This window comes from Eriocheir sinensis, chromosome 59, assembly GCF_024679095.1.
Source record: "Eriocheir sinensis breed Jianghai 21 chromosome 59, ASM2467909v1, whole genome shotgun sequence".
NCBI lineage: Eukaryota > Metazoa > Arthropoda > Malacostraca > Decapoda > Varunidae > Eriocheir > Eriocheir sinensis.
The window spans coordinates 406,068-430,000 of NC_066567.1; the positions used below are offsets into that span (position 1 = coordinate 406,068).

At 44.9% G+C, this 23,933-nt stretch overlaps 2 protein-coding genes and 1 long non-coding RNA gene across 3 annotated transcripts in view; 2 read left to right on the forward strand and 1 right to left on the reverse strand.

Moving 5' to 3' along the window:
- Positions 1-2,646: 2,646 nt before the first annotated feature.
- LOC126985179 (uncharacterized) lies at positions 2,647-15,730 on the forward strand. Its single transcript, XM_050839733.1, has 17 exons — positions 2,647-2,768; positions 3,542-3,581; positions 3,999-4,184; positions 5,061-5,224; positions 6,139-6,275; positions 6,905-7,059; positions 7,342-7,431; positions 7,774-7,866; positions 8,331-8,567; positions 9,423-9,609; positions 9,773-9,908; positions 10,524-10,658; positions 10,948-11,038; positions 11,607-11,782; positions 12,897-13,078; positions 13,859-13,913; positions 14,189-15,730. The coding sequence occupies exons 1-17, from the start codon at positions 2,727-2,729 to the stop codon at positions 15,644-15,646; spliced, it is 3,564 nt and encodes a 1,187-aa protein (XP_050695690.1). The 5' UTR covers positions 2,647-2,726; the 3' UTR covers positions 15,647-15,730.
- Positions 15,731-17,063: 1,333 nt separating this feature from the next.
- Positions 17,064-23,933, forward strand: part of LOC126985232 (actin nucleation-promoting factor WASL-like) — a 7,035-nt gene continuing 165 nt past the window's right edge. The window contains exons 1-10 of the mRNA XM_050839845.1: positions 17,064-17,232; positions 18,153-18,278; positions 18,561-18,662; positions 19,012-19,111; positions 19,404-19,602; positions 19,843-19,945; positions 20,169-20,379; positions 20,950-21,431; positions 21,835-21,933; positions 22,689-23,933. The exon at positions 22,689-23,933 is cut by the window's right edge and continues 165 nt beyond it. Of these exons, the coding sequence (XP_050695802.1) occupies positions 17,140-17,232; positions 18,153-18,278; positions 18,561-18,662; positions 19,012-19,111; positions 19,404-19,602; positions 19,843-19,945; positions 20,169-20,379; positions 20,950-21,431; positions 21,835-21,933; positions 22,689-22,850 (1,677 nt within the window). The 5' untranslated portion in view covers positions 17,064-17,139 and the 3' untranslated portion in view covers positions 22,851-23,933. The remainder of the gene's footprint in view (positions 17,233-18,152; positions 18,279-18,560; positions 18,663-19,011; positions 19,112-19,403; positions 19,603-19,842; positions 19,946-20,168; positions 20,380-20,949; positions 21,432-21,834; positions 21,934-22,688) is intronic.
- The window catches only part of LOC126985233 (uncharacterized), a 770-nt gene continuing 344 nt past the window's right edge, over positions 23,508-23,933 (reverse strand). The window contains exons 1-2 of the long non-coding RNA XR_007738407.1: positions 23,704-23,933; positions 23,508-23,543 (exon numbers count right to left, since the gene is read on the reverse strand). The exon at positions 23,704-23,933 is cut by the window's right edge and continues 344 nt beyond it. This is a non-coding gene — a long non-coding RNA (uncharacterized LOC126985233). The remainder of the gene's footprint in view (positions 23,544-23,703) is intronic.

The window sequence follows — 23,933 nt, forward strand, 5'->3', positions numbered from 1 at the left end:
TGAGTCTTCTTCACTTAGATACTTCACTGCATACACTTATATATACTTTACTGTGCACACTTATATATAGCTCTGTTTTTTCTGTACCTCAAGACACTTTTGAATCTCAGTCTTTTTTTCTGCTTTCTTTTCTTCACTTCATCTTACTTTGAGGGTCACTGTCACTGCCCTTCATCACCACCACTGTCACTGCCCTTCAACACCACCACTGTCACTGCCCTTCAACACCACCACTGTCACTGCCCTTCAACACCACCACTGTCACTGCCCTTCAACACCACCACTGTCACTGCCCTTCAACACCACCACTGTCACTGCCCATCACCACCACTGTCACTGCCCTTCAACACCACCACTGTCACTGCCCTTCAACACCACCACTGTCACTGCCCATCACCACCACCACTGTCACTGCCCTTCAACACCACCACTGTCACTGCCCATCACCACCACCACTGTCACTGCCCTTCAACACCACCACTGTCACTGCCCTTCAACACCACCACTGTCACTGCCCATCACCACCACCACCACGGGCACAGTCGTACGCCACACACGCCGAGACAATAATGGACACTCTAAATAAGGCCCAATACTTTACACTATTCGCAGAGGGACAAGGGCTGAGGAGGTTATGGAGGACGAGGGACAGGTGGGCGTGGAGACAGAGTGGGCGGGCAGGTAACGCGGGCGTCACCTGTACATGGAGGTACCGAGGAGGACCAACTGACCGTGCGCGACTGAGTGAGGGCATTTGGTAAGGCTTTCGTAGGGGTTTGACGCATTTTCATGGGTGGTTTCATGGCCCTGGTGGTAGTTTGGCCCTTCCTCTGTACACTGAGCCTAAAAGAACGCTCATTAGAACCAGATTTATAACCTTTTTGGCCTTTGGAAAGAGTTGCTGTGAGCGGCGGAAGGAGGGAGGGAGGGAGGCGCTCACGGGGCCTCCTTAATCAGCGATGCCGCGGAGATTCTTCGATCAAAATCTGAACCTATTTTCGTTATTCGAGACTATTTTCTTACAAATAAGGACCTCTGGAGAAACAAAGTGGCGAGAAATCCATTTCTGGACTCGAAATTGCGATACCAAGCCTAATAACCGAGATACCGGCCTGTAAAATTTGTGGCAGGAGGACAACTAGGCCTACTACTACTCCGCCACCACCAGGAAGATCAGCAGGATCCGTTATCGACAAATCTGAAAACCTATTTTCTTTATTCGGGATTATTTCTTTGCAAGTGGGGACATACTCTCCTTGTTAAAAAAAAAAAAAAGTGTCGAGAAAGCAATTTATGGCCTCGAAATTGCGATACCCAGAGCCTACCAGCCGAGATTTTGGCCTGCTGCAAAGTTAGCGGCAGGAGGACAACTACCTACCAGGATCACCATATGTACAGTCCCTTATGTCTGCTCCCTTGGCTAAATCAAGGCCTTTATTTTTTTTTAGCACTTGTCCCCTACCATTGTATCTTTTTAGTTTCCTGGTGCTACTTACACATGTGTCCTTAGTTGTATAATCACACTCTGTACTGCCTGGGGGTTGGGATGGCATGCTCCTCCCTTCTCCTTTGTTGTTTTACTTGCAACAATAAACTATCAATCAATCAATCCTTTTTCGACCAAAATCTGAAAACCTATTTTCGTTATTCGGGATTATTTCTTTGTAAATGGGGACTCCCCTTGTCAAAAAAAAAGTGTCGAGAAAACCATTTCTGGCCCCAAAATTGTAATACAGCTCCTACCAGTCGAGATATATTGGCCTGTAAATTTGTCAAGAAAGTCTAAGTACGCCCTGCATACCTACCTGTTTTGAAAATGACCACCACTCCCTTCAGCCGAGGCTGGCATGAAAAGGAAGAATACCGTGTAGCAATATCTTGCTTAAAATGGTAGTTCTGTTTCTTAATGGTTACAACTGATCCGCTTTGCTCAAACAAATATCACACGAAGAGTATATAAACTTATCAACACTTCGAATCATGATGCCCTATAGGGGGGGTGGGGGGGGAGGGTATTTCTGATTTTTTCTGAATGATATTGTGCTGGACTTGAGTTTATACTTGTAATGTATATCTTTATTAATATGTATCCACTGTGCTGTAGTCAATAAATCATCAATCTATCTATCTGTGGGCGGCGAAATATCTATGAATATGGCTCTTAGAATGATCAAAGTACCCACTATTAGTCATGTTTATTATTTTTTTGTGTTTGGAAGTGCTGTTCAGTCGAGGTTATGGCGGTGGAGCGAATGAAAGAAGGTGGTTCGAGAATTATGATGCCTTGTCAAATGTGTGTGTGCGTGGGGAAATGTTCATCAAAATATGGGTTTTAGAATGATCAAAGTACCCATATTAGTCATGTTCATTATTTTGTGTGTGTGTGGAAATGCTGTTGAGTCGAGGTTATGGCGGTGGAACGAGTGGAAGGAGGTGGTTTAATAATTATGATGCCCTGTCAAATATGTGTGTCTTTAAATATGGCTCTTAGAATGATCAAAGTACCCATTATTAGTCATGTTCATTATTTTCTCATGTGGAAATGCTGTTGAGTCGAGGTTATGTCAGTGGAGCGAATGGAAGGAGGTGGTTCAAACGGTGGAACGAATGGAAGTGGTTCGAACGGGTGGCGCCATCTGGAAAGGGAACCAAAAGTGGGAGTGGCCGAGGAGTGGAGGGCCAGTCGTCCATTACCTCGCGTGGTCGGTGGAGACTCGACCCTCGCCATGGCCTCCTGCGTCACCTGGATTGCGTTCGTTATCGCTGTGGTGGGTGGTTGTGTTGCTACGAGATGTTGGGCTGGATAGTTGTGTTGCTACGAGATGTTGGGCTGGATAGTGTTGCTACGAGATGTTGGGCTGGATAGTGTTGCTACGAGATGTTGGGCTGGATAGTGTTGCTACGAGATGTTGGGCTGGATAGTTGTGTTGCTACGAGATGTTGGGCTGGATAGTTGTGTTGCTACGAGATGTTGGGCTGGATAGTTGTGTTGCTACGAGATGTTGGGCTGGATAGTTGTGTTGCTACGAGATGTTGGGCTGGATAGTTGTGTTGCTACGAGGTGTTAGGGTGGATAGATTTAAGTCTGATGTTCACACCTACTTTTCAAACACTCGTGGGAATAATGGACAATTCAGAAGAGTGTTATTGCCTGTCACTGTGATTAATTGATTGTTATTGAAAATCTATTAGAACCAGTTATTATTAGAGCATTTTCTCAAGATATATAGTTTTTTTTGTTAATGCCTATTGAGTATCGAGTGACCATGGGAATTACTGAACGTGTGGGGCTTTAGGGCGTATCTGTCGGGTTGCAACTTGTATTTCCCAGTCAGTTAATGAACAAGGTGAACTAATTTAGGTCTAGGTTGGAACGGGCTATCATTTGCGGTTCATGGATTCGAACGCTCGACTCCCCGTTCGAAGCGTTGTTGAGCGACGCGCTGAAATTAAACAGTTCATAGCGTTCAATGGCTCGCAAAGTTAGTATTTATCTTGTTGTTCCATGGCAGCATTAGAACACGCATGTCTTGTGTTTCAGGGTGTTGCGGGCCAGACAGCGACGGCCATGCCCAGCGGTGGTGAGTGTTTCGATCTGATCTTTTGAGTTTAATAATATTTGCGACCTGGAAGTCACTTAATTTCCGTCTATGCTTGTTAGAATGACAAAACTTAGTGGCCTGAAAACCATGTAATTGTTATTTATATATTAGGAAGATTGACTAATTATTTATATTCTGATAGTAAAGTTTTTTCTTTCAGTTAGTGACAGTTATTAGTGTATAAATAAAAACCCACAATTCATCTGCCACTGTTTTTTTTTTATACATCAAGAAATTACGTCAGATTGATGATTAATAGTTTATTGTTGCAAGTAAACAAGTCACTGTGATTAGCCGGTCTACCAGTTATTAGTGTCCTGAAAGTCACGTGACCATTGTTTTACTCTTTATTACTGAGTGACGCTGTACGAACTGGCCAACCTTCTCACCCACCAGCCCACTCTCGGCCGCCCCCACGCCCACACGGAGGCGGCGGCAGCGGGAAGGGTGTCGGCCGCCGCGAGGTCCACTTCCGCGACCACCGCTACAGCTCCACCTACGACCCCGAGTACTACCGTGACGAGTGCATGAGCCAGACCCTCACCTGCGTGCCCGTGGAGGACTGCGTGGCCAAGACGCCGGGTGGGTGCCTGGAGTGTCTGTTCGTGTCTTTTGTTTTAAGTGTGTTCGTGTGTGTGTGTTATAAGTGTCTGTTCGTGTGTGTGTGTGTTTTAAGTGTCTGTTTGTGTGTGTGTGTGTGTGTGTGTGTGTGTGTTTTAAGTGTCTGTTAGTCTATCGAGTCTGCATTTGCTTTTCTTATACGACAAAGTAGACTGCTCAAGTGCAAAAAAAAGATATTGAAGTACACCGGTATAAGTTTCCGGGTTTATGAATGAATAGAAATGTTTGTAATAGTTTTGTTTTACACTGTTATAACTGTGAACACTTTGGATCGTGGTCTGTCGGTGGTGGGTGTCAATTTTCATTAATCTGTGACTATGCGGGTATGTTCATGGAGGAATAGCTATTTTTAGGTATACTTGTGATAGTTTTGAGGCCTTTATGTAGTTAATTAATTCATTCTCCTCCCGAATTTGACCTTGCTTTTGGCCACCTCTTCTGGTTCTTTTATGGGAGCAGCGATTAGCGGGCTTTTTTTTTTCTGTGCCCTTGAGCTGCTTCCTTTGTTGTAAAAAAAAATGAGAGTATCGGAACATCTCTCCTCCCGAAATGGACCCCTTTTGGCCACTCCCCAATTTTTTTTTATATATATAGCTGTGATTTGCGGGCTTTTTTTCCATTATTTTTTTTATCCCTTGAGCTGTTTCCTTTACTATAAAAAAATAATGGTAAAGTAGGCTAACCGCAAACTTTGAGCAGCTTTTTTTTTTTTTCATTAGTTTTAAATTTGTGCGTTGGTTCTCCTATTATGGCTAGTATTAATTTAACGACCATGTATTTTTTTATACACATTTCGGGTCGTGAAAGACTAACCCCGTGAGCTTCGTGTCCCTGCAGGCGGGTACCCCGAGGGCCGCGTGTGCCCCATCAACTTCACGCCCCACGACAGCCTGTGTGTGCTGAATGCGTTCAAGAAGAGAGTGGAGCCGCGGACACAGGCGCAGGTGGTGGACTACTGCAGGAAGGTCCGAGCGAGGCCCTACTACTTCCAGAGCTCCAAGGTGAGGAGGAGGAAGGGGAGGAGGCTCATTCATATCTTACCACTATTCGTAATCTGTTAGTTTGTTGACATTTTATCACTTATTTATGTAATCTTGGTTACTATAGTTTTCTGAGCAATTTCTGTAATCTTTGTTAATATTTAGTTTTGAGTTATGACTGATATATTGAGTAACCATATGCTTTTAAAATAGAGGTTAAAGGCGATCCAATCCCAAGCTTCGTCCCGCAAATTGAATATTGAGTAATCATATGCTTTTAAAATAGAGGTTAAAGGCGATCCAATCCCAAGCTTCGTCCCGCAAATTGAATATTGAATAACCATATGCTTTTAAAATCGAGGTTAAAGGCAATCCAATCCCAAGCTTCGTGCCGCAAATTGAATATTGGGTAACCATATGCTTTTAAAATCGAGGTTAAAGGCAATCCAATCCCAAGCTTCGTGCCGCAAATTGAATATTGAGTAATCGTACGCTTTTAAAATCGAGGTTAAAGGCAATCCAATCCCAAGCTTCGTGCCGCAAATTGTATATTGAGTAATCATATGCTCCTAAAATCGAGGTTAAAGGCAATCCAATCCCAAGCTTCGTGCCGCAAATTGAATATTGAGTAACCATATGCTCCTAAAATCGAGGTTAAAGGCAATCCAATCCCAAGCTTCGTGCCGCAAATTGAATATTGAGTAATCATATGCTTTCAAAATCGAGGTTAAAGGCAATCCAATCCCAAGCTTCGTGCCGCAAATTGAATATTGAGTAATCATATGCTTTCAAAATCGAGGTTAAAGGGAATCCAATCCCAAGCTTCGTGCCGCAAATTGAATATTGAGTAACCATATGCTTTCAAAATCGGGGTTAAAGGCAATCCAATCCTAAGCTTCGTGCCGCAAATTGAACGACTAGATTCCTTCCCGCAGGAGTGGACGCACTTCTACAACTATGTGGAGCGACACGCCGGCGACTACTACGACCTCTTCATGTTGGACGCGCGCTGGGAGAAGGACAACGACCGATGGGAGTGGCTGTCGACCGGGGAGGAGATTGAGTGGGAGAAGTGAGTGGGAGTTGTGCTTGTATCGGAGTGGGAGGAGTGGATCGTGGAGTGGCAAGTAGTGAAAATTCGAGTGGTGGAGTCCTAGGGTTTTGACAGTGGGGATGGAGTGCTGGGGTGGGGCTTTTCAACTCCACTTGTTCGCGTGTTCTCAGGCTTTTAGGGACCTTTAGTGGCTGTCAGTGGTGTATGATGCTGCTGTCAATGCGGTAATCGGTTTCTCTCGGGCTTTCTAAGAGGACAGAGGCAGTAGAAGGGAAGGAAATAGAACCTGGTGATACTGAGAGACTTTTCAAGCCTTTCACGGCCTTCAGCGGTGTATGAGGGTGCTGTCAATGCGGTAATCGTCTTCTCCCGAGATTTCTAAGAGCACAGAGGCACTAGAAGGGAAGGGAATAGAATATGTTGAGAATTATAATTGGGAGAGGCTTTTCAACTCTCTTCTTACTCGCGTTTCTCGGTATTTTTGGGACCTTAAGTGGCCTTCAGCGGCGTACGAGGCTGCTGTCATTGCGGTAATCGTCTTCTCCCGAGAATTCTAAGAGCACAGAGGCATTAGAAGGGAAGGGAATAGAATGTTTGATAATGGGAGAGGCTTTTCAACTCTTTTTCACTTCTTCGCGTGTTCCCAGGCTGCTGCGTCAGGCCAACTGCTCGAAGGAGAACCGGGACTTGGTGCGGCAAGAAGACGGCTGCCTGGCCTTCTCCCTCGACCGGAAGTCCGAGTGCTTGCGGCTCCGGAAGATTAAGTGCACGGAGACGGCGCTGCCATTCTTCTGCAAGGACGGTGAGGGCGGGACAGAGCCGCGGGTTGGGTGTAGGAGGCAGGGACTATTTTGATTTAACATTAAAAGACATAGCTCAAAGGAAAAAAGTAGAGTGCTATTCATCTAAAAAAAAATAGAAATGGATTTGTTTTATTAATATCTGCTTCATATCTGCATTTGCAAGTTCATTTTATGCTTAACCAGAAATATAAATTATCACTGCTGGGGAGCGGTGGATATGTGTACACTAATGAACTTTTTAATTACTAGGAAAATCTTGCGTCATAAATATCTTTTCTCAGGGAGCTACGAGAGTCGGTGTGGCCAGAGCGAGAACAGTATATGCTGCGCCACGCCCACCTACAGTTTCTACAGCAAGAACACTTACGGAGGTGGGTCAGGACAGCCAGGGAGTGTGGGAGCGGGTGGCAATGTTTTTCTATTGTTTGATGGAAGAGCATAAGGAAAATTTTGCACTTTTCCCTTTTACTCTTCCCTCAAATAAGTGTTGTGTTTGAGTATATTTTCCCTTATACTGTTCCCTCAAAACAATTGTATAAGGATAGAGTATAAGGGAAAATTTTGTTGATTTATCTCTTCGTTTACACTTTTCCTTTTGACATTTGTTTTTCCTGTTTCTCCAATCTTTTTTTTATTCACTTATTTTCTATCCATCCTTTCTTTTTTATTTCAAACGTGTACACCTCTTAACTCTTCCTTGTCCCTTCTCGCAGCCCCCGGGTCCACGAGCATCCACAAACCCAGCAAGCGGGACTGTTGGGTGAAGCTGACCTACCCCGACACCCAGCCAGTCACTTGCCACAAGGGTGAGTCATAAGAACATAAGGAGTCTGCAAGAGGCCGGTCGGCTTATACAAGGCAGCTCCTGTACACTCCACCCCACCTTACCTAACCATCCATGGCTTTATCTAACCTCTTCTTGAATGTGTCTATGGTATTGGCACCCACAACATGGCTCCCAAGCCTGTTCCATTCATCCACCACTCTATTGGTGAACCAATTCTTGCTTATGTCTGTTAAATCTGAATTTGTCTAACTTAAAACCATTGCCACGCGTCCTACCTGGCTCTTTTACTATTAAAATCTTATTCACATTCCCTTTATTAAAGCCCTTCATCCATTTATAGACTTTGATCTTGGGGTCAAATTCATGACTGACGCAAAATTTCTCTGAAAAGAATAAACATACCCCACCGTTGCAGAAAGGAAGGGAGGGTTTGATATACCTTCACGCAAGATCAACTTTTACACGAATCTCTCTTCCCCTCAGCTTTGGACCTCCTCGGCACTCTGCATCCCTTCCCCCAGCCGGAGAGGGTCGGCCGATCGTTCTACTTCTTCTCGCACAACCCCTGCCAGTACTCGCGTCAGGCCGTGGTGTCGGGGATGGAGGTTCACGACTTCATAATGGGCTTCCTGCTGACCGAGGAGCTGCAGGTGGAGGACAGGAAGTACGTCATCGGCCTCCAGTACAAGCCCGAGGAGGATGAATTCTTTTGGGAGAACGGTAAGGGGGAGGATCCATTGTTTTGGTGAAGGGTTGGGGAAAAAGTGAATGAAGTCTTGTACGTTCGGCGGGTTATCTTATTCGTACAAATGGTTCGTTTTTTTCCTTCAAGTAACACGATTTAGGAACGGTAAGAGGGAGGATCCATTGTTTTAGTGAAGTTCGGTAAAGGCGAGTGAGTGCAGTACGACAGCTTAAAAAAGTCGTACAAATAGTTCGTTATTTTTTCTTTATGTAATACGATTTATATCTTAACGGAGTAATATTTGAGTCTCATTTCAAACATTTTCCTTCATCTTTCTTCGGTTTTTTTCCTTTTCATTATTTTTCTAGTTTTTCCTTCTTTCTCTTCGTTCTCCTCCTCTCGTATCTCCCTCTCTTCTTTCTTCTCTTCTTTCTTCGCTTTGTCATTTCTTTTCTCTCCTCTCTTCTGTCTCCCTTCTTCTTTTTCTTCGCTTTCCTCTCCTCTCATTTCTCTATTCTCTCTCGTCTCTCTTCTCTTTTCTTTCTTCGCTCTTTCTCTTCTCTCCTCATTTCTCTATTCTCTCTCCTCTCTTGTCTCCCTTCTCTTTCTACGCTCTTTCTCTCTTCTCTTCTCTTTTCTCTCCCTTCTTCGATTTTTCTCTTCTCTCTGATCTCTCCTCATTTCTCCCTTCCATTTTCTTTCTTCGCTCTTTTTCTCCTCTCATTTCTCTCCTCTCCTGTCTCCCTTCTCTTCTTTCTTCGCTCTCTCCCTCATCTCGTCTTCCTTGTATGTCATCTTTCTTCTCTCAACTACAAGACCGCAACCCCGCACTGTTCTTTCGTCTCTCAACCACAAGACCGTAACCCCGTGCAACTACCATTCTCTTCCAGGCAAGCCCATTGACTACTACAACAACGAGACTTTCTGGGCCGAGGGGGAGCCGGACAAGCAGAGCGGCACCAACCAGTACAGCTGCGTCGCCTACGTGCGGAGCGGCAAGAACAGCTACGCTTGGCACCTCCTCCCGAACGACCTCTGCACCGGACCCAGCACCGCCAACGTCTGCGAGATGCCCATGTGAGTGATTCTGGGCCTCGTGTTCCCGTTTTCTTCTTTGTTCCCGTTTTCTTTGTTCCCACTTTCTCCTCCTTATTCTTTTTAGCAGCCTCCCTCTCTTTCTGCTCCTCAATATCGTAGTCTTTCTTCACTCCCTCCTCCTTCAGTACTTCGTTTGTTTCAGCCGCTCGACAAACCTGGTGCCGACGGCCAAGAAAGTGCCATGCGGGCAGCGGCTGGAGCGAGGCGTCCTGGCGCGATCCTTCAACGACGTGGGCTATGACGACGAGGAGGCGCAGTACGGAGAGTTCCCCTGGCACGTGAGTATCGGGGGTGGGAGCTTGATGTACCCAATTCGGCCACGGGAAGCGTTTGATATACCCATTTTAGCCGAGGGAAAGAGATTGAGGTTTGTTACCAATTCAGCTACGGGAGTGTTTGATATACCCATTTTAGCTGAGAGAAAGACATTGAGGTTTTGTTAGAGTTGGGAGATTAGTTGCTGCGATAGAAAGTAATGCAAGTAGGGGGAAGGGGAAGAACTTGCGATAAATAGGAAGAAAATATCCTGCCAGCATGGGAAGGTGTATAGGAATCTGTTGTATAAAGATAAGGAATAGAGTAAGAAGAATTATATAAAGATGAGGAATAGAGTAAGGGAAGAATTGGGAGTATGGAAAAGTGCTTGCGATGAAGGGGAAGGGAAAAAAGTTGAAGTAAGGAGAGATGTATAAAAAAAAATAGTTAAAATACGAGGACGAAATGTAGTTAAAGGGAAAAAGAGTGCGGAAAGAGGAAGAGGAAAGGTAAAACTAGGGAAAACCTGATGTAAAAGAAAGGCTGTTACAGTAAAGAAAAAATTGTAACTAGGAAATCAGTGGGGCTCGAACTGGTGTCATAAGTTTCGACTCCTTACCTGGTGTCCCCGCGTCCAGGTGGCGGTGTTGCAGCCCAGCACGTACAAGGACGGCGTGGTGCTGTCCTTCGCGTGCTCCGGCGTCCTCATCCACCCCGGCTACGTCCTCACCTCGGCCCACTGCGTCATCTACTCCGGCAACGGCGACTTCTCGGTGAGTTGGTGACGGAGAAACGGAGGAAGAGTAGGAGAAAGGTAAACTTGGACTGGTCTGTAGATTGAAATGCGTGAGGGTTGGGTTAAGTTAGTAGTGAATTTGGTGGCTTAATTCGGGGTTTTCTTGTGATCTGTCTCGGCTAGTGATGATTTAACGCCAGATCAACGGTTTTTCATTCATTTATTATAGTTATTGAGGTCCATGAAAGGGAAAATGATGTGGAAAATTGAGTTAAGTAATCGAAAGTTAATTGTTCTAAAGGAATATTGTCTTCATCGTTCCCCAGGTGTCCCTCGGCGAGTGGGACCTCAACGACGACGAAGGGCAGTTCCTGGAGACTAAACTGGTGACTGTCAACGACGTAATTATCCACCCAGGTAAGCACGTGCGTAGTTTGATGAGCAGGTGCCGCCCTCGCCCTCTGCCTGTCTACCTATCGCTATTAATTTCGTCTCGTCCATTGAAGCTTATTTCAGTCAACAGCTAATGGCCCTTGACACATTTCTAATAGGTTTTCAGGTACTCTGTAGCTTTTTTTTTTAACGTAAAAAAAAATCTCTGAAAAAGCTCAATGTCTCGATCAGTGGTTCTTAACATGGGTTCGGCGAGCCAGTCTCAGGAGCTCGGCAAAGACCCTCCCAAAGGACATTGCAAAATTAAAATGGAATCCATTCTTTATATTGTCCAAAATTGATATACTCGTGAACTTTGCAGCAATTTTTCTTCCACTTGAATGTTGTTGTTTTTTTCTCGAGGGGCTACTGTGCAGGGGTTTTCTTTACTGTAGATTCTCACGCAGAACGGTCTCCTTTACTGTAAAAAAGCTTATATTGGCACCTGTAACACTAGTTTTTACCTATGTACTTACTTTTTTCTTTAGTGACTTTTTTACATGTGCAGTGAATGTTTTGACCTCTGCAGCGACTTTTTGTTCTCACTGTCCAGATTTCAAGTCCACCTCCATCATGCACGACGTGGCGCTGCTGCAACTCGAGCGGAAGCTGGACGTGGATACTTACCCCCACATCGGCCTGGGCTGCCTCCCCTTCCCCCGGGTGTTCTACCAAGCCACGGACGCCTGGGAATGCTACACCGTGGGATGGCCGTCCACGAAGAGGGGGGTGAGTGGACGAGGATGCTTCAGTCTTTTGTTTTGATCTTGGGTTCGTTGTCAAATTTGTATCGCCATTCATCGGTTACTCTTTCATTAGATTTACTTTAGTGTTTGTTTTTTCGCCTGGGAATGCTACACCGTGGGATGGCCGTCCACGAAGAGGGGGGTGAGTGGACGAGGATGCTTCAGTCTTTTGTTTTGATCTTGGGTTCGTGGTGTCAAATTTGCATCGCCATTCATCGGTTACTCTTTCATTAGATTTACTTTAGTGTTTGTTTTTTCGCCTGGGAATGCTACACCGTGGGATGGCCGAGGATAGGTACTGCAGTCTTTTATCATGATTCTGGGTTCTGGGTTCGTTGTGTCAAATTTGTATCGCCATTCATCGGTTACTCTTGCATTAGATTTACTTTCGCGTCCATTATCTTCGCCATTCTTTAGCTTTTCTTACGGTGACCTTAGTTTATGCCCTATTTGGTTCCTTATTTATCAGTTACTCTTTCTCTTCCGCCCTTTTCTTATCCATTAATTGATTTCTCTTGCCCAATTATGTGACCGATCCTCTACTTGCTTTTCCTCATTCACTCAATCATTCGTCATTTGTTTTTCCATCTCTTATAGCGTGACCAGAGTAAGAATACCCTCATATCTCCATTCATTAGTAACTTTTCCCTTTTCCATCATTTACTTCGTCTATTGATCCTCCTTTCTCCTCCAGCACAAGTTAGAATTTCCGTATCTTTATTACTTCGTCTATAGTTCTTTCTCCATTCTCCCTCCTTTTTCCTACTTGTTTTTTCTCATTCATTCAATCATTCGTCATTTGTTTTTCCATCTCTTATAGCGTGACAAGAGTAAGGATACCCTGCTACCTCCATTCATTAGTAACTTTTCCATACGCCCTTCTTGCTTTTTCTCATTCACTCAATCATTCGTCATTTGTTTTTCCTTTTATAGCATGACAAGAGTAAGAATTCCCTGCTATCTCCATCCATTAGTAACTTTTCCTTTTCCATCATTTACTTCGCCTATAGTTCGTCCTTTTTCCTCCAGCATAAGAGTCCGAATTCCCTTACTTTCATTACTTCGTCTATAGTTCTTCCTCCTCCTCCCTCTTTCAGCACGACAAGAGTAAGAGAGTCCTTCAGCGCATCGAGTCTGATTTCCTAGGCGGCGGGCACTGTCGGCGGTACACGGGCGCGTACTACGACAAGGCACGCGAGCATCGGCGGGACGAGGGCAAAGGCTACGATAAGGAATATGGGGCCCACCAGCTGGCCTTCGAGCACCACGGCTACTTCGAGTGAGCTGGGAGGGAGCGAGGAGATGGAGATGGAGGAAGGGAGATAGTGGGTCTTGTTTTAGAGGACGACTGATTCCTAGTTCCATTTCTACTGTACTTGTTTTGGGAGTGAGTTTGACAGAGACGTGGATGACGAATGACCCCCTTCCTTTTGCGTCTCCCTCTTCCCTTATCCTCTTCTCCTTCCTCCTATTCTGTTTGTCCCATTTTTTTTTTGCCGTTCCATTTCACCTTCCCTTCCTCGAGACCTGAGAAGTGAATGAAGAAAGAGACTTTAGTATGCTTGATGCCGGGTTCATAATTCAGTATAGATTGATTGAGTGTAGAATTCACTCAAGAAAAGGGAGACTCTAGTTGCGTAATTTTTTTCATGGACCAGATTATCGACTTGGCTTTGACTGAACTTCTAAGTGAATATGCTTGATGCTGGGTTCATAGTTGTATAGATTGACAGAGTGTAGAATTCACTCAAGAAAGGGCAGACTAGTTGCGTAATTGTTTTTCATGGACCAGATCGTCGACTTGGGTTTAACTGGGAACTTCTAAGTGAATATGCTTGATGCTGGGTTCATAGTTGTATAGATTGACAGAGTATAGAATTCACTCAAGAAAAGGGAGACTAGTTGCGTATTTTTTTTCATGGCCCAGATCGTCGACTTGGGTTTAACTGGGAACTTCTAAGTGAATATGTTTGATGCTTGGTTCATAGTTGTATAGATTGACCGAGTATAGAATTCACTAAAGATAGGGAGTGACTCTAAAGGCGTAATTATTTTTCAGGAACCAGATTGTAGACTTGATTTGCACGGAGCCCTACGATTCCGACTCCTGCCTGGTGAGTGAATATTGGCGAGTCTGATAAAGATTCGATTTTGGGAAGCTCTGACATATTCCTGACAATATTTTTCCCGACCAAGATTAATTTTTTTAATTTTTTTTTATTGGGGACTGAGTATACGTATATTGGATTAGTTTACTTTAGAAGGCTTATATTTGTGGGTAATTATTTTATTTTTAGTTTTAGGGGTAACTGATTTTGAGTGTTCTGATTTTGGGGTAGTTCTGAATGGGCCGCTTCGACTGTTTTTTGACATGCTCTTAATTCTCCAGGATGACGACACGCCCATCTTGGTATGCAGGAAGGCGAGTTTCTACAGCGGCGACCCCTTCGGCAACGACCCCTTCGGCGCCGGCGGGCAACACTTCGGGCCGAGCGACAGACACGATTTCTTTGGCCACGGGGACTCCTATGGCCATGACTCCTACGGCCACGGGGACTCCTATGGCCATGACACCTACGGCCACGGGGACTCCTATGGCCATGACTCCTACGGCCACAGTGACAAATATGGTCCTGGAGATTACTATGGGCCAGGGGACAAATATTATGGCCCCGGTGACAAATATAGTTCAGGTGGTCCATATGGCCATGATAAATATGGCCCGGAAGATAAGTACCACGGCCCCGGGGACAAGTATCATGGCCCTGGTGATAAGTATGGCCCCGACAAGTATTATGGCCCAGGAGACAAATATGGCCCAGCGGATAAATATGGCCATGGTGACAAGTATGATCGTGATGATAAATATTATGGCCCAGGAGATAAGTATGGCCCTGGGGACAAACTGCACCATCCAGACAAACCGTATGGCCCTGGGGACAAACCTTATGGCCCTGGGGACAAACCTTATGGCCCTGGGGACAAACCTTATGGCCCTGGGGACAAACCGTATGGCCCTGGGGACAAACCGTATGGCCCTGGGGACAAACCTTATGGCCCTGGGGACAAACCGTATGGCCCTGGGGACAAACCGTATGGCCCTGGGGACAAACCGTATGGCCCTGGGGACAAACTGCACCATCCAGACAAACCTTATGGCCCTGGGGACAAACCTTATGGCCCTGGGGACAAACCTTATGGCCCTGGGGACAAACCTTATGGCCCTGGGGACAAACCTTATGGCCCTGGGGACAAACTTTATGGCCCTGGGGACAAACCTTATGGCCCTGGGGACAAACTTTATGGCCCTGGGGACAAACCTTATGGCCCTGGGGACAAACTGCACCATCCAGACAAACCGTATGGCCCCGGGGACAAGCCCTATGGTCCCAGCAGCACCAAGCCTCACGGAATCAACGAGTATGGCCCTGGAGACAAATATGGCCCAGGCAGCACGAAGCCCCACGGAATCAAGAACGACTATGGCCCTGGGAACGACCACTATGGCCCGCCTGACCCATACAAGCACCAGGGAAGGTCGTACCGCGGGCCGTTCCTTTCCCCGCTGCACCTCTTCAACTCCCGGATCATCAACTCTTTCGGCGACGACCGGTTCGATAGTGACAAGTGGTACGTGATGGGGATTGGTCACACGCTGAACTCCTGCGACCCGTACGGCAAGGAGGGGCAACATAGGCCGTCCCCGAACCAGCCACAGCCACATCGCCGCCCCCACCAGGTCTTCACGCCCGTTCATGAGTACCTGTCCTTCATTCACCACCACCTTGAGCCTCAGCAGCCCTCCACCGTTGACGACTTCGATGCCCGCAATACTATAGACTACTGAAGAGGCTGTGAGGGTGACAAGTTTGTAGTGTTTGTGTATATATGTGAGAGCGTTTGAGTCTTGTATTAAAAAGTTATAATGAGATTTGCGTGTTTGGTTTTGTTCCTGATGGTTAATGAAGTGCGTGTGTGAGGGGGTGTTTGTAGTGGTTTAAGTGAGGTGGTTTGTTGTGGTTTTAAGTGGGTGTGTAAGTGTGGGGGGGCGAATACGCTTTGAATTCAGAAAAATGGCTGAGGATATTTGTTTTGGGTTTCCAACTCAAATTGTTCTTCAGATGACGTTGTAAAATAAGAAAAAGGTAGAGATTAACTAGTTTTGGGTTTCTTCCTTAAAATGATCCTTGAGTAACTTTGTAAAATATGAAAAATGGTAGAGAATATAGACTTTCGGGTTCCTTACAATGACCTTAAGGTAATGTTGGAAAATGGCCGTACTGTTTACTATGGTAATTTGCAACTTCGGGTAATTATCGAAATGGCGTTTGTGCCGAGATATGCGCATCTTGGAATTTAAACTTTTGAACTTTACATTAAAAACAAGTCTTGCATAGTATATTAATCTGTATATTAGCATTTGCAACCAAGACACTACCACCATCACCACCACCATCACCCCCACCACCAACACCATCACCACCACCACCACCACCACCACTACCACCACCACTACCACCACCACCACTATTCCCATGACACATCTGATAAGAGGATAAGGAAGCAGTTTATCAAGTGAGTCTAGATATTGTACACTCTCTCTCTCAATGTGTAAGATAAAGATAAGAAACGTGTTGCATTATAAGATATGCCCAAAAAAGGAAATAGTAATGTATGAAATGTATTGACGATTGGTGGAATGTGAATAAACGAAGATAGAAAGAACAAGTAGAGATAGATAGATAGATAGAGAGGTAATTAGACAAATAGATGAATAGACAGATTAATGAATGTGCTAACTTAATTAAGATCACGTAAAATTCTTAGTTCAAACTTGAAGGCACAGAAATCCATAATGCAAAAAAATAAATAAAAAATAGAAGAAAAAGAAAGGAAAGAGGAGAGAAAAAGAAAAGATAAGATATAGAAGAAATAAAAAAAAAAAAAAGCTAAAACAAATAAAATAATAAATCGTCAAAGAAAACGGTCACTAATCAAAGAAAACCACCACCTCACTGATACCTTCCCTTATCAACAGGCGTGCCAACCTTACCTATAGCCCACTGATAACATATCTATCCAATCCCCACTTACCAAGACCACGTACACAAACCAAACCTTTCTCTACGTAATATTATCGCAATTAACACGAAGGGGACTATAGAAGCATCGAACTTAGGGTTATTAAAGCATACGATGTCATAGGAGCAGTTGGTACCCCTGGCTGTTCACCAGTGATATACCAATACCCAGTAAGCAGCCCTTCAGTTTATGTCCAGAGGTGGTGGGAGGAGGGTGTCGACCGGTCCTGTTCTGGTGTCTAGTTTTTCTTCCTGAGCAATGGTAGGGAAGGGCGGAAGTGTCAAGCTGTCCCGCGTCTTGAATAAGGAAGAAAATGAAGCCGTGGTCCAGATGTTTGACCATAAGAGCCAGGTAGGTGATGTGTGTGTATGTGTGTGTGTGTTTGTGTGTGTGTGTGTGTGTGTGTGTGTGTGTGTTTAAAGGGTACTTGTTGTAGGCATTTTGACCTTTACCGAGTGAGTTAGTTTCTCTTTTAGACGTCACTCGTACTATAAAAAAAAGAAGGAATGAAGAAAAAAAGAAAGAAAGAAGGAAGGAAGAAGAGAAAGAAGGAAGAAGAAGAAAGAAGAAGAAGAGGAGGAAGAAGAAGAAGAAAAGGAAGAAGAAAAGGAAGAAGAAGAAGAAGAAGTAGTTCTCTCTCTCTCTCTCTCTCTCTCTCTCTCTCTCTCTCTCTCTCTCTCTCTCTCTCTCTCTCTCTCACACACTCTCTCTCTCACACACACACACAAACACACCCCCTCCCCCCGCCCCCCGCCCCCACCCACACACACACACACACACACACACACACACACACACTGGGAGGCAGCCATGACCCGGGTGATGATACGTCTTATCAGTGTGTGAGCGCGGAAACGAGGGAGATAAGCTTATAAGGTGACGAGGAACGGACATAAATTTGCACCCTGGGTAGTGTCCGTCAGACTGTAGGGCAGGAAGCAGCCATGGAAAGGGAAGCAGAGATGGGAAGGGAAAGAGAGCAATTAATAGACAGTTATGGAAAGGAAAAGATACAGAGGAAGGGAGGGCAGCCAAGGGAAGGGAAATACAGATAGAGGAAGGGAAGTTTGAAGGGAAAGAGATAGCCATGGGAAGGGAAACAGAGGGTAACTCAATCAGATAGGTTTGCATATCATTAACTAACCACCTTCACATATTCCAAACTCTCTTCCTAGGCCTAAGCACTTTTCACCTTTCTTCATTACCTGTAGCATTAGTAAGGGTCATAGCAAGTTCAACACCTTCACCCACTCCTTCGTCGTCTTCTGCAGGTCGAGGCGGCCGCCGTGGTCCAACTCTACATGACGGAGCCGCCCAATAACAACTGCTGGATCAAGGAGTGTGCGGGCGTGGCAACACTGACGCGGGATGGGGCAAGGAGGGGGTACTTCTTGCAGGTAAGGTTCGGTTGGGTAGGAGGAGGAGGAGGAGGAGGAGGAGGAGGACTCTTTCTATTTGTTCCTCCTTCTTACCATCATCAATCTCCTCCTCCTCATCCTCCTCTTTCTCCTTCTTCTCCTCTTCCTTTTTCTCCTCCTCCTCCACCTTGCCCTTGTCTTTCTTTCCTTCCACAATAATTACTTTTTTCCTTTTTTTCCTCTATTTTCCCTTCTCGTCACCCTCTTTTCCTCATTTTCCCTCATTCCCTGTGTCTTTAACTAACGTGCAGGTGTCTCCAGGTGGTGGACATCGAGGCGGCGCTGGTATTATTCGAGCAGGAGATTTATCGGGAGTTCGAGTACCACAGCGATGTCCCTTTTTTCCACCAGTTCGAGGGCGAGGTGAGTTTAGTAAAGCCTCCCATTGATAACGTTTTCTTTCATTAGTTAGTTAAGTTCCCCCATTGATAGCACGTTTTCTTTCACTATTTAGTTAAGCCACCCATTAATAACACGTTTTCTTTCACCATTTACTACAGCCATCCATTGATAACACGTTTTCTCTCAATATTAACAAAAGTCATCCATTTATATTACGTTGTCTATCAATATTTAGTAAAGCCACTCATTCTTGACCCGTTTTCTCTCACTATGTAGTAAAGCCATTCATCATTAACCCGTTTTCTGTCACTAGATACAGAAAATGAGTTAAAAAATGGCAGACTCGTATATTATTCTTCCTCCACTTTAGGACAGAATGGTTGGGCTCAATTTCGCCGATGACAAGGACGCTACCAACTTCCAAACCGCCGTGAAGAACTTGCTACAGAACAGACAGAAGAAGCGAGAAGGTGCTGTTGTAGTAGTAGTAGTAGTAGTAGTAGTAGCAATAGTAGTAGTAGTAGTAGTAGTAGTAGTAGTAGTGATGGAAACCTGAGAACATAGCAAACGGTTAATACTTTTCAATCTTCTCTTTATTACGTGACTCAATACTTACAGAGCGTCAATTGAGGATAATGAAGTAGCAGTAGGAGTAGTAGTAGTAGTAGTAGTAGTAGTAGTAGTAGTAGTGATGGTTAACCGAGAACACAGCAAACAGTTTACATTTTCAATCCTCTTTTTCTTACGTGACAACACTTTCAGAGCGGCAGTCAAGGCTTATGAGGGAGGAGGAGGACAAGTTTAAGCAGCGAAAGCAGAAGGAACAGCAGAAGCACCAGAAACTCCAGCAGCAGCAGCAGATGAAGCAGCAGCAGGAGGAGCAGAAGCAGGAGGCCTCGAAAGCTATAAAAGGAGGAAAATTTACGAGGAGGAATAAGAAGAAGGAGAAGAAGGCGAAGAAGTAAGAGAGAGAGGGAGCTGTTGTTGTTGTTGTTGTTGTTTTTTTGCAATGTGATTTTTTTATTCATCCATTTGTTTGTTTGTTTGTTTGTTTGTTTTTGCGTATTACAGTGTTAGTTTCATCTTACTTCTCCTCCTCCTCCTCCTCCTCCTCCTCCTCCTCCTCCTACTACTACTACTACTACTACTACTACTACTTCTACTACTACTACTACTACTACTACTACTTATACCATTCCAGGAACATGGTCATCAGTGATCCCTTCAACTTCCAACATGTCAGCCACGCGGGATTCGATAAAAATTTCAACGTGGATGAGGAACTGATGGGACTGTTCCAAGTGGTAAGTAGTAATAGTAGTAGTAGTAGTAGTAGTAGTAGTAGTAGATATAACAAAACCCAGCAAACAACACCACCACCACTACCACCACCACTAACACCACCACCTCCACTAACACCACCACCACCACTAACACCACCACCACCAACACCACAAGCACCACTAACACCTGCACCACCAGCACCATTGCCCCCGTTAACACCCCTCCACACCCCATCCTTCACAGCTAGGAAACCCGAAGGACTCAGACAAGGAGTTCGTCGTGAGTTACCTGAAGGAGAGTGGAAGGCTGGAGGAGGCGAAGAAGGAGAGTAGGAAGTACACAATGAGGAGACACGAGCAGGAGGGAGAGAAGTACCGCTCCCCCCAGCCACCCACTGCTACTCCTGTTCCACCTGCTCCACCTGCTCGCTCCCTCGCCCCCCCTCCGCCCACAGGTAAGGAAAGTGAAAGTGAGGTGTGTGTGGTGAGGTGGGTATTGTTTTTTTTGTTTGTTTTGAAGTGATTTTTTTGGGTTTTAGTTTTGGTGATATTTTTGTTTTATTTATGAGAAAGGAAATGCGATGTTAATTTTTTTCTTTGTTTTTTTCTTTCTTCTTTCTTTTTCTTTTCCTTTCTTTGTTTCATTCTTTCGTCGTTCGTTCTTTTTCTTTCTTTTTTTTTCTTTCTTTCTTTCTTTCTTCTCTTCCTCCTCTCTCTCTCTCTCTCTCTCTCTCTCTCTCTCTCTCTCTCTCTCTCTCTCTCTCTCTCTCTCTCTCTCTCTCTCTCTCTCTCTCTCTCTCTCTCTCTCTCTCTCTCTCTCTCTCTCTCTCTCTCTCTCTCTCTCTCTCTCTCTCTCTCTCTCTCTCTCTCTCTCTCTCTCTCTCTCTCTCTTCTTTCTTTCCTTCTGTTCTTTCTTTCTTTCTGTCTTCATTCCTTCCTTCCTCCTTGTCTTCCTCCTCCTCTTCCTTTCTTTTTTTCTTTCTTTCTTTCTTTCTTTCTTTCTTTCTTTCTTTCTTTCTTTTCAGAGCGCCGTCATTCACAAAGCCGTTCCCGCACCTCCTCCAACTCCTCCTCCACCTCCTCCCTCTCCCTTCCTCCTCCACCTCCTCCTCACCAATCCCAATACGGAGGAAAGAATGGAATCCTCCCTCCCACTCCTCCTCCCTCTAGATTTGCCTCCTCCTCCTCCTCCTCCTCCTCTTCCTCTCCAGACTATGCTTCCTACTCCATTCCTCCTCCACCTCCTCCACATCAAACTCATCCTCCTCCACCTTCCTCCTCTAATAAGAGTCATCCTCCTCCTCCTCCTCCTCCTCTTCCCTTATCTGGTGGTGGTCCTCCTCCTCCTCCCCCTCCTCCTCCTCTTCCTTCCTCTTCCGGCCCCCCTCCTCCTCCTCCTCCTCCTCCCTCCGGTGCGAAGTCCCCCCCCTCTGCCCCGCCCCCCCCTGTGGACGCAAGAGGAGCATTTTTGGAAGAGATTCGGAACACTGGAAATCGAGGTTTGAAGGTAAGATTTCAGAAAGGACTATTTTTTTGCATTGTTTTACTTGTGTTTTATTTTTTTATTTTTTTTCTCTGTCATTTGAGAAAGGACTATTTTTTTCATACTTGTTGTTGTTTATTTCAGTCTTTCTTCTTTCTTCTTTTGTTGTTTGTTTGTAATCTAATTCTTTCTTTATTTTTTTTCCTTTTTTATTCTGTCTTGAAAAAAAAATATATCACTTGCTTATCATTTATTTCACTCACTTCTATTCGCCTGTTGTTAATTCTCTCCATTTATCATTCTTATTTCAGTCTATTTTATTTACTTCCATTTTTATTTAACTCTTTATTTATTTTTTCTCAATCAATTTCTTGACTTCCATTATTTATGTACTTATTATTTATTTTTTTCCTCCCCCCCCTCCCAGAAAGGCCCGCCTCCTCTTCCTCCCTCCTCTTCCTCCTCTTCGTCCGGGGGGATGACTCAACTCTTGGAAGACATTCGCTCCGGACGTAAACTGCATCATGTAAGTGTGTGTGTGTGTGTGTGTGTGTGTGTATAGCACCGGTAGGCTTTCTTGAGGAGTCTCTTGAACGGCCCCTGTCTGGTAGTGGCGCAGGCGAATTTTTTTTATAGTGAGAACCACGCAAGCGGAAATCGTGGTTTGACTGACGATCCACGGAAAATTTGCCCATTGTAAGAGCCCCTTAAAACCACTCGGCCACCGCCCCCAATCATTCAGAGTACTCATTTTTATTCATCTTTTTTAACCTCTTATTCTAACCATTCTCTTCCCATTCTTCTTCTGTTTTTCCTGTGTCTTCTTTCCTTCTTTTTTTCTTTTTTTTTTCTCTTGCTTTCTTTCTCCGTTAAAGTACCCATTTTTATTCATCTTTTCTCACCTCTAATTTCTAACCATTCTCTTCCCATTCTTCTTCTGTGTTTCCTGTGTTTTCTTTCATTCTTATTCTTCTTTTTTTTCTCTTGCTTTCTTTCTCCGTTCTAAATCCTCTCCCCTCCCTTCTATTCCTCGCCAGGTGGTCAACCGAGAGAGCCCGGGTTCGATTCCCGGGCGGAGTGGAGAAATTTGGGCGGCCTTTCCGATACCCTACGCCCCTGTCCACCCAGCAGTGAATGGGTACCTGGTATTAATCGGGGGTTGTGTCCCGTCTCCTGGGGTCTGTTCCCTTCTCCTATAATTCCTTCCCCTTCTGTCTCTCTCCGGCATATGACCACAGATGTTGCGCCGACTAAACGAAACTTTCCAACTTTCCTCGCCAGGTGGAGACGCCGGAGCCTGGGGAGAAGGATAAAGGCCCGGTACTGGACGGCTTGGCTTTGGACCTCCACCGGGCCCTGCAGGAACGCTCCCAGTTCATCCATTCCTCAGACGATGATGACGATGACGACGAGGACACGGACGATGATGAGTGGGATGACTAAGTGTGTGATGATGGTGATGAGGATGGTGATGCTTATATGAATGCATCGATAACTGAAATGATGGTTGTGAGTAATGACTGATTGGGTGTTGATGATGATGATGATGAGCGGGTCTGTATGGTGGTATGGTGGTGTGGTTAAATTCTAGTTGGTTATTTGATTAGTTTGTCAATACGTCAGTTAGATTAATATATGTGGAAGAATAGCAAAGTTAGGGATTCAAACGGCCATCTTCTCTCATCCCACCGTCAGTTAGTCAGTCAGGGAAGCAGTTATTTTTGTAGTTATTTAGTTAGTCAGTCAGGTAATATGTATGAAAAAATAGTTTAGTTAGGGATTCAAACGCCCGTCTTCTGTCTCTCCACAACCCGTTTTCTTTCTTCTATTAGGCGTCTATACCGTTGAATAATTATGTACTAGTTATTTATTCAGTCAATCAGCCAATCAGTTAATACATTTGGAAGAATAGTTAGGTAATGGATTCAAACGCCCATCTTCTGTCTCTCCACACCCCGTTTTCTTTCCTCCTGTCTAAAGTCAGTTCATTATGTACCTATTTAGTTAACCAGTTAGTCAGTTAATTAATATATATGTAAAAATAGTTCAGTCAGGGATTCAAACGCCATCTTCTGTCTCTCCACACCCCGTTTTCTCTCCTCCTTTCAGTGTCTATATAGTCAGATCATTATGTACCTATTTAGTTAATCAGTCAGTCAGTCAATATATATGTAAAAATAGTTTAGTCAGGGATCCAGTAAAAATAGTTCAGTCAGGGATCCAAACGCCCATCTTCTGTCTCTCCACACCCCGTTTTCTTTCCTCTGAGCGTCTATATAGTCAGTTCATTATGTACCTATTTAGTTAGTCAGTCAGTCAATTAATATATATGTAAAAATAGTTCAGTCAGGGATCCAGTAAAAATAGTTCAGTCAGGGATCCAAACGCACATTTTCTGTCTCTCCACATCCCGTTTTCTTTCCTCCTTTCGGCGTCCATGGCATGAGTCGCCGGCACCTGCGCTCGTGCCCCGTGTCCCTAATGATCCCCGCTCACCTGAGGACGCGGCGGCAGGTGAGGCGAGAC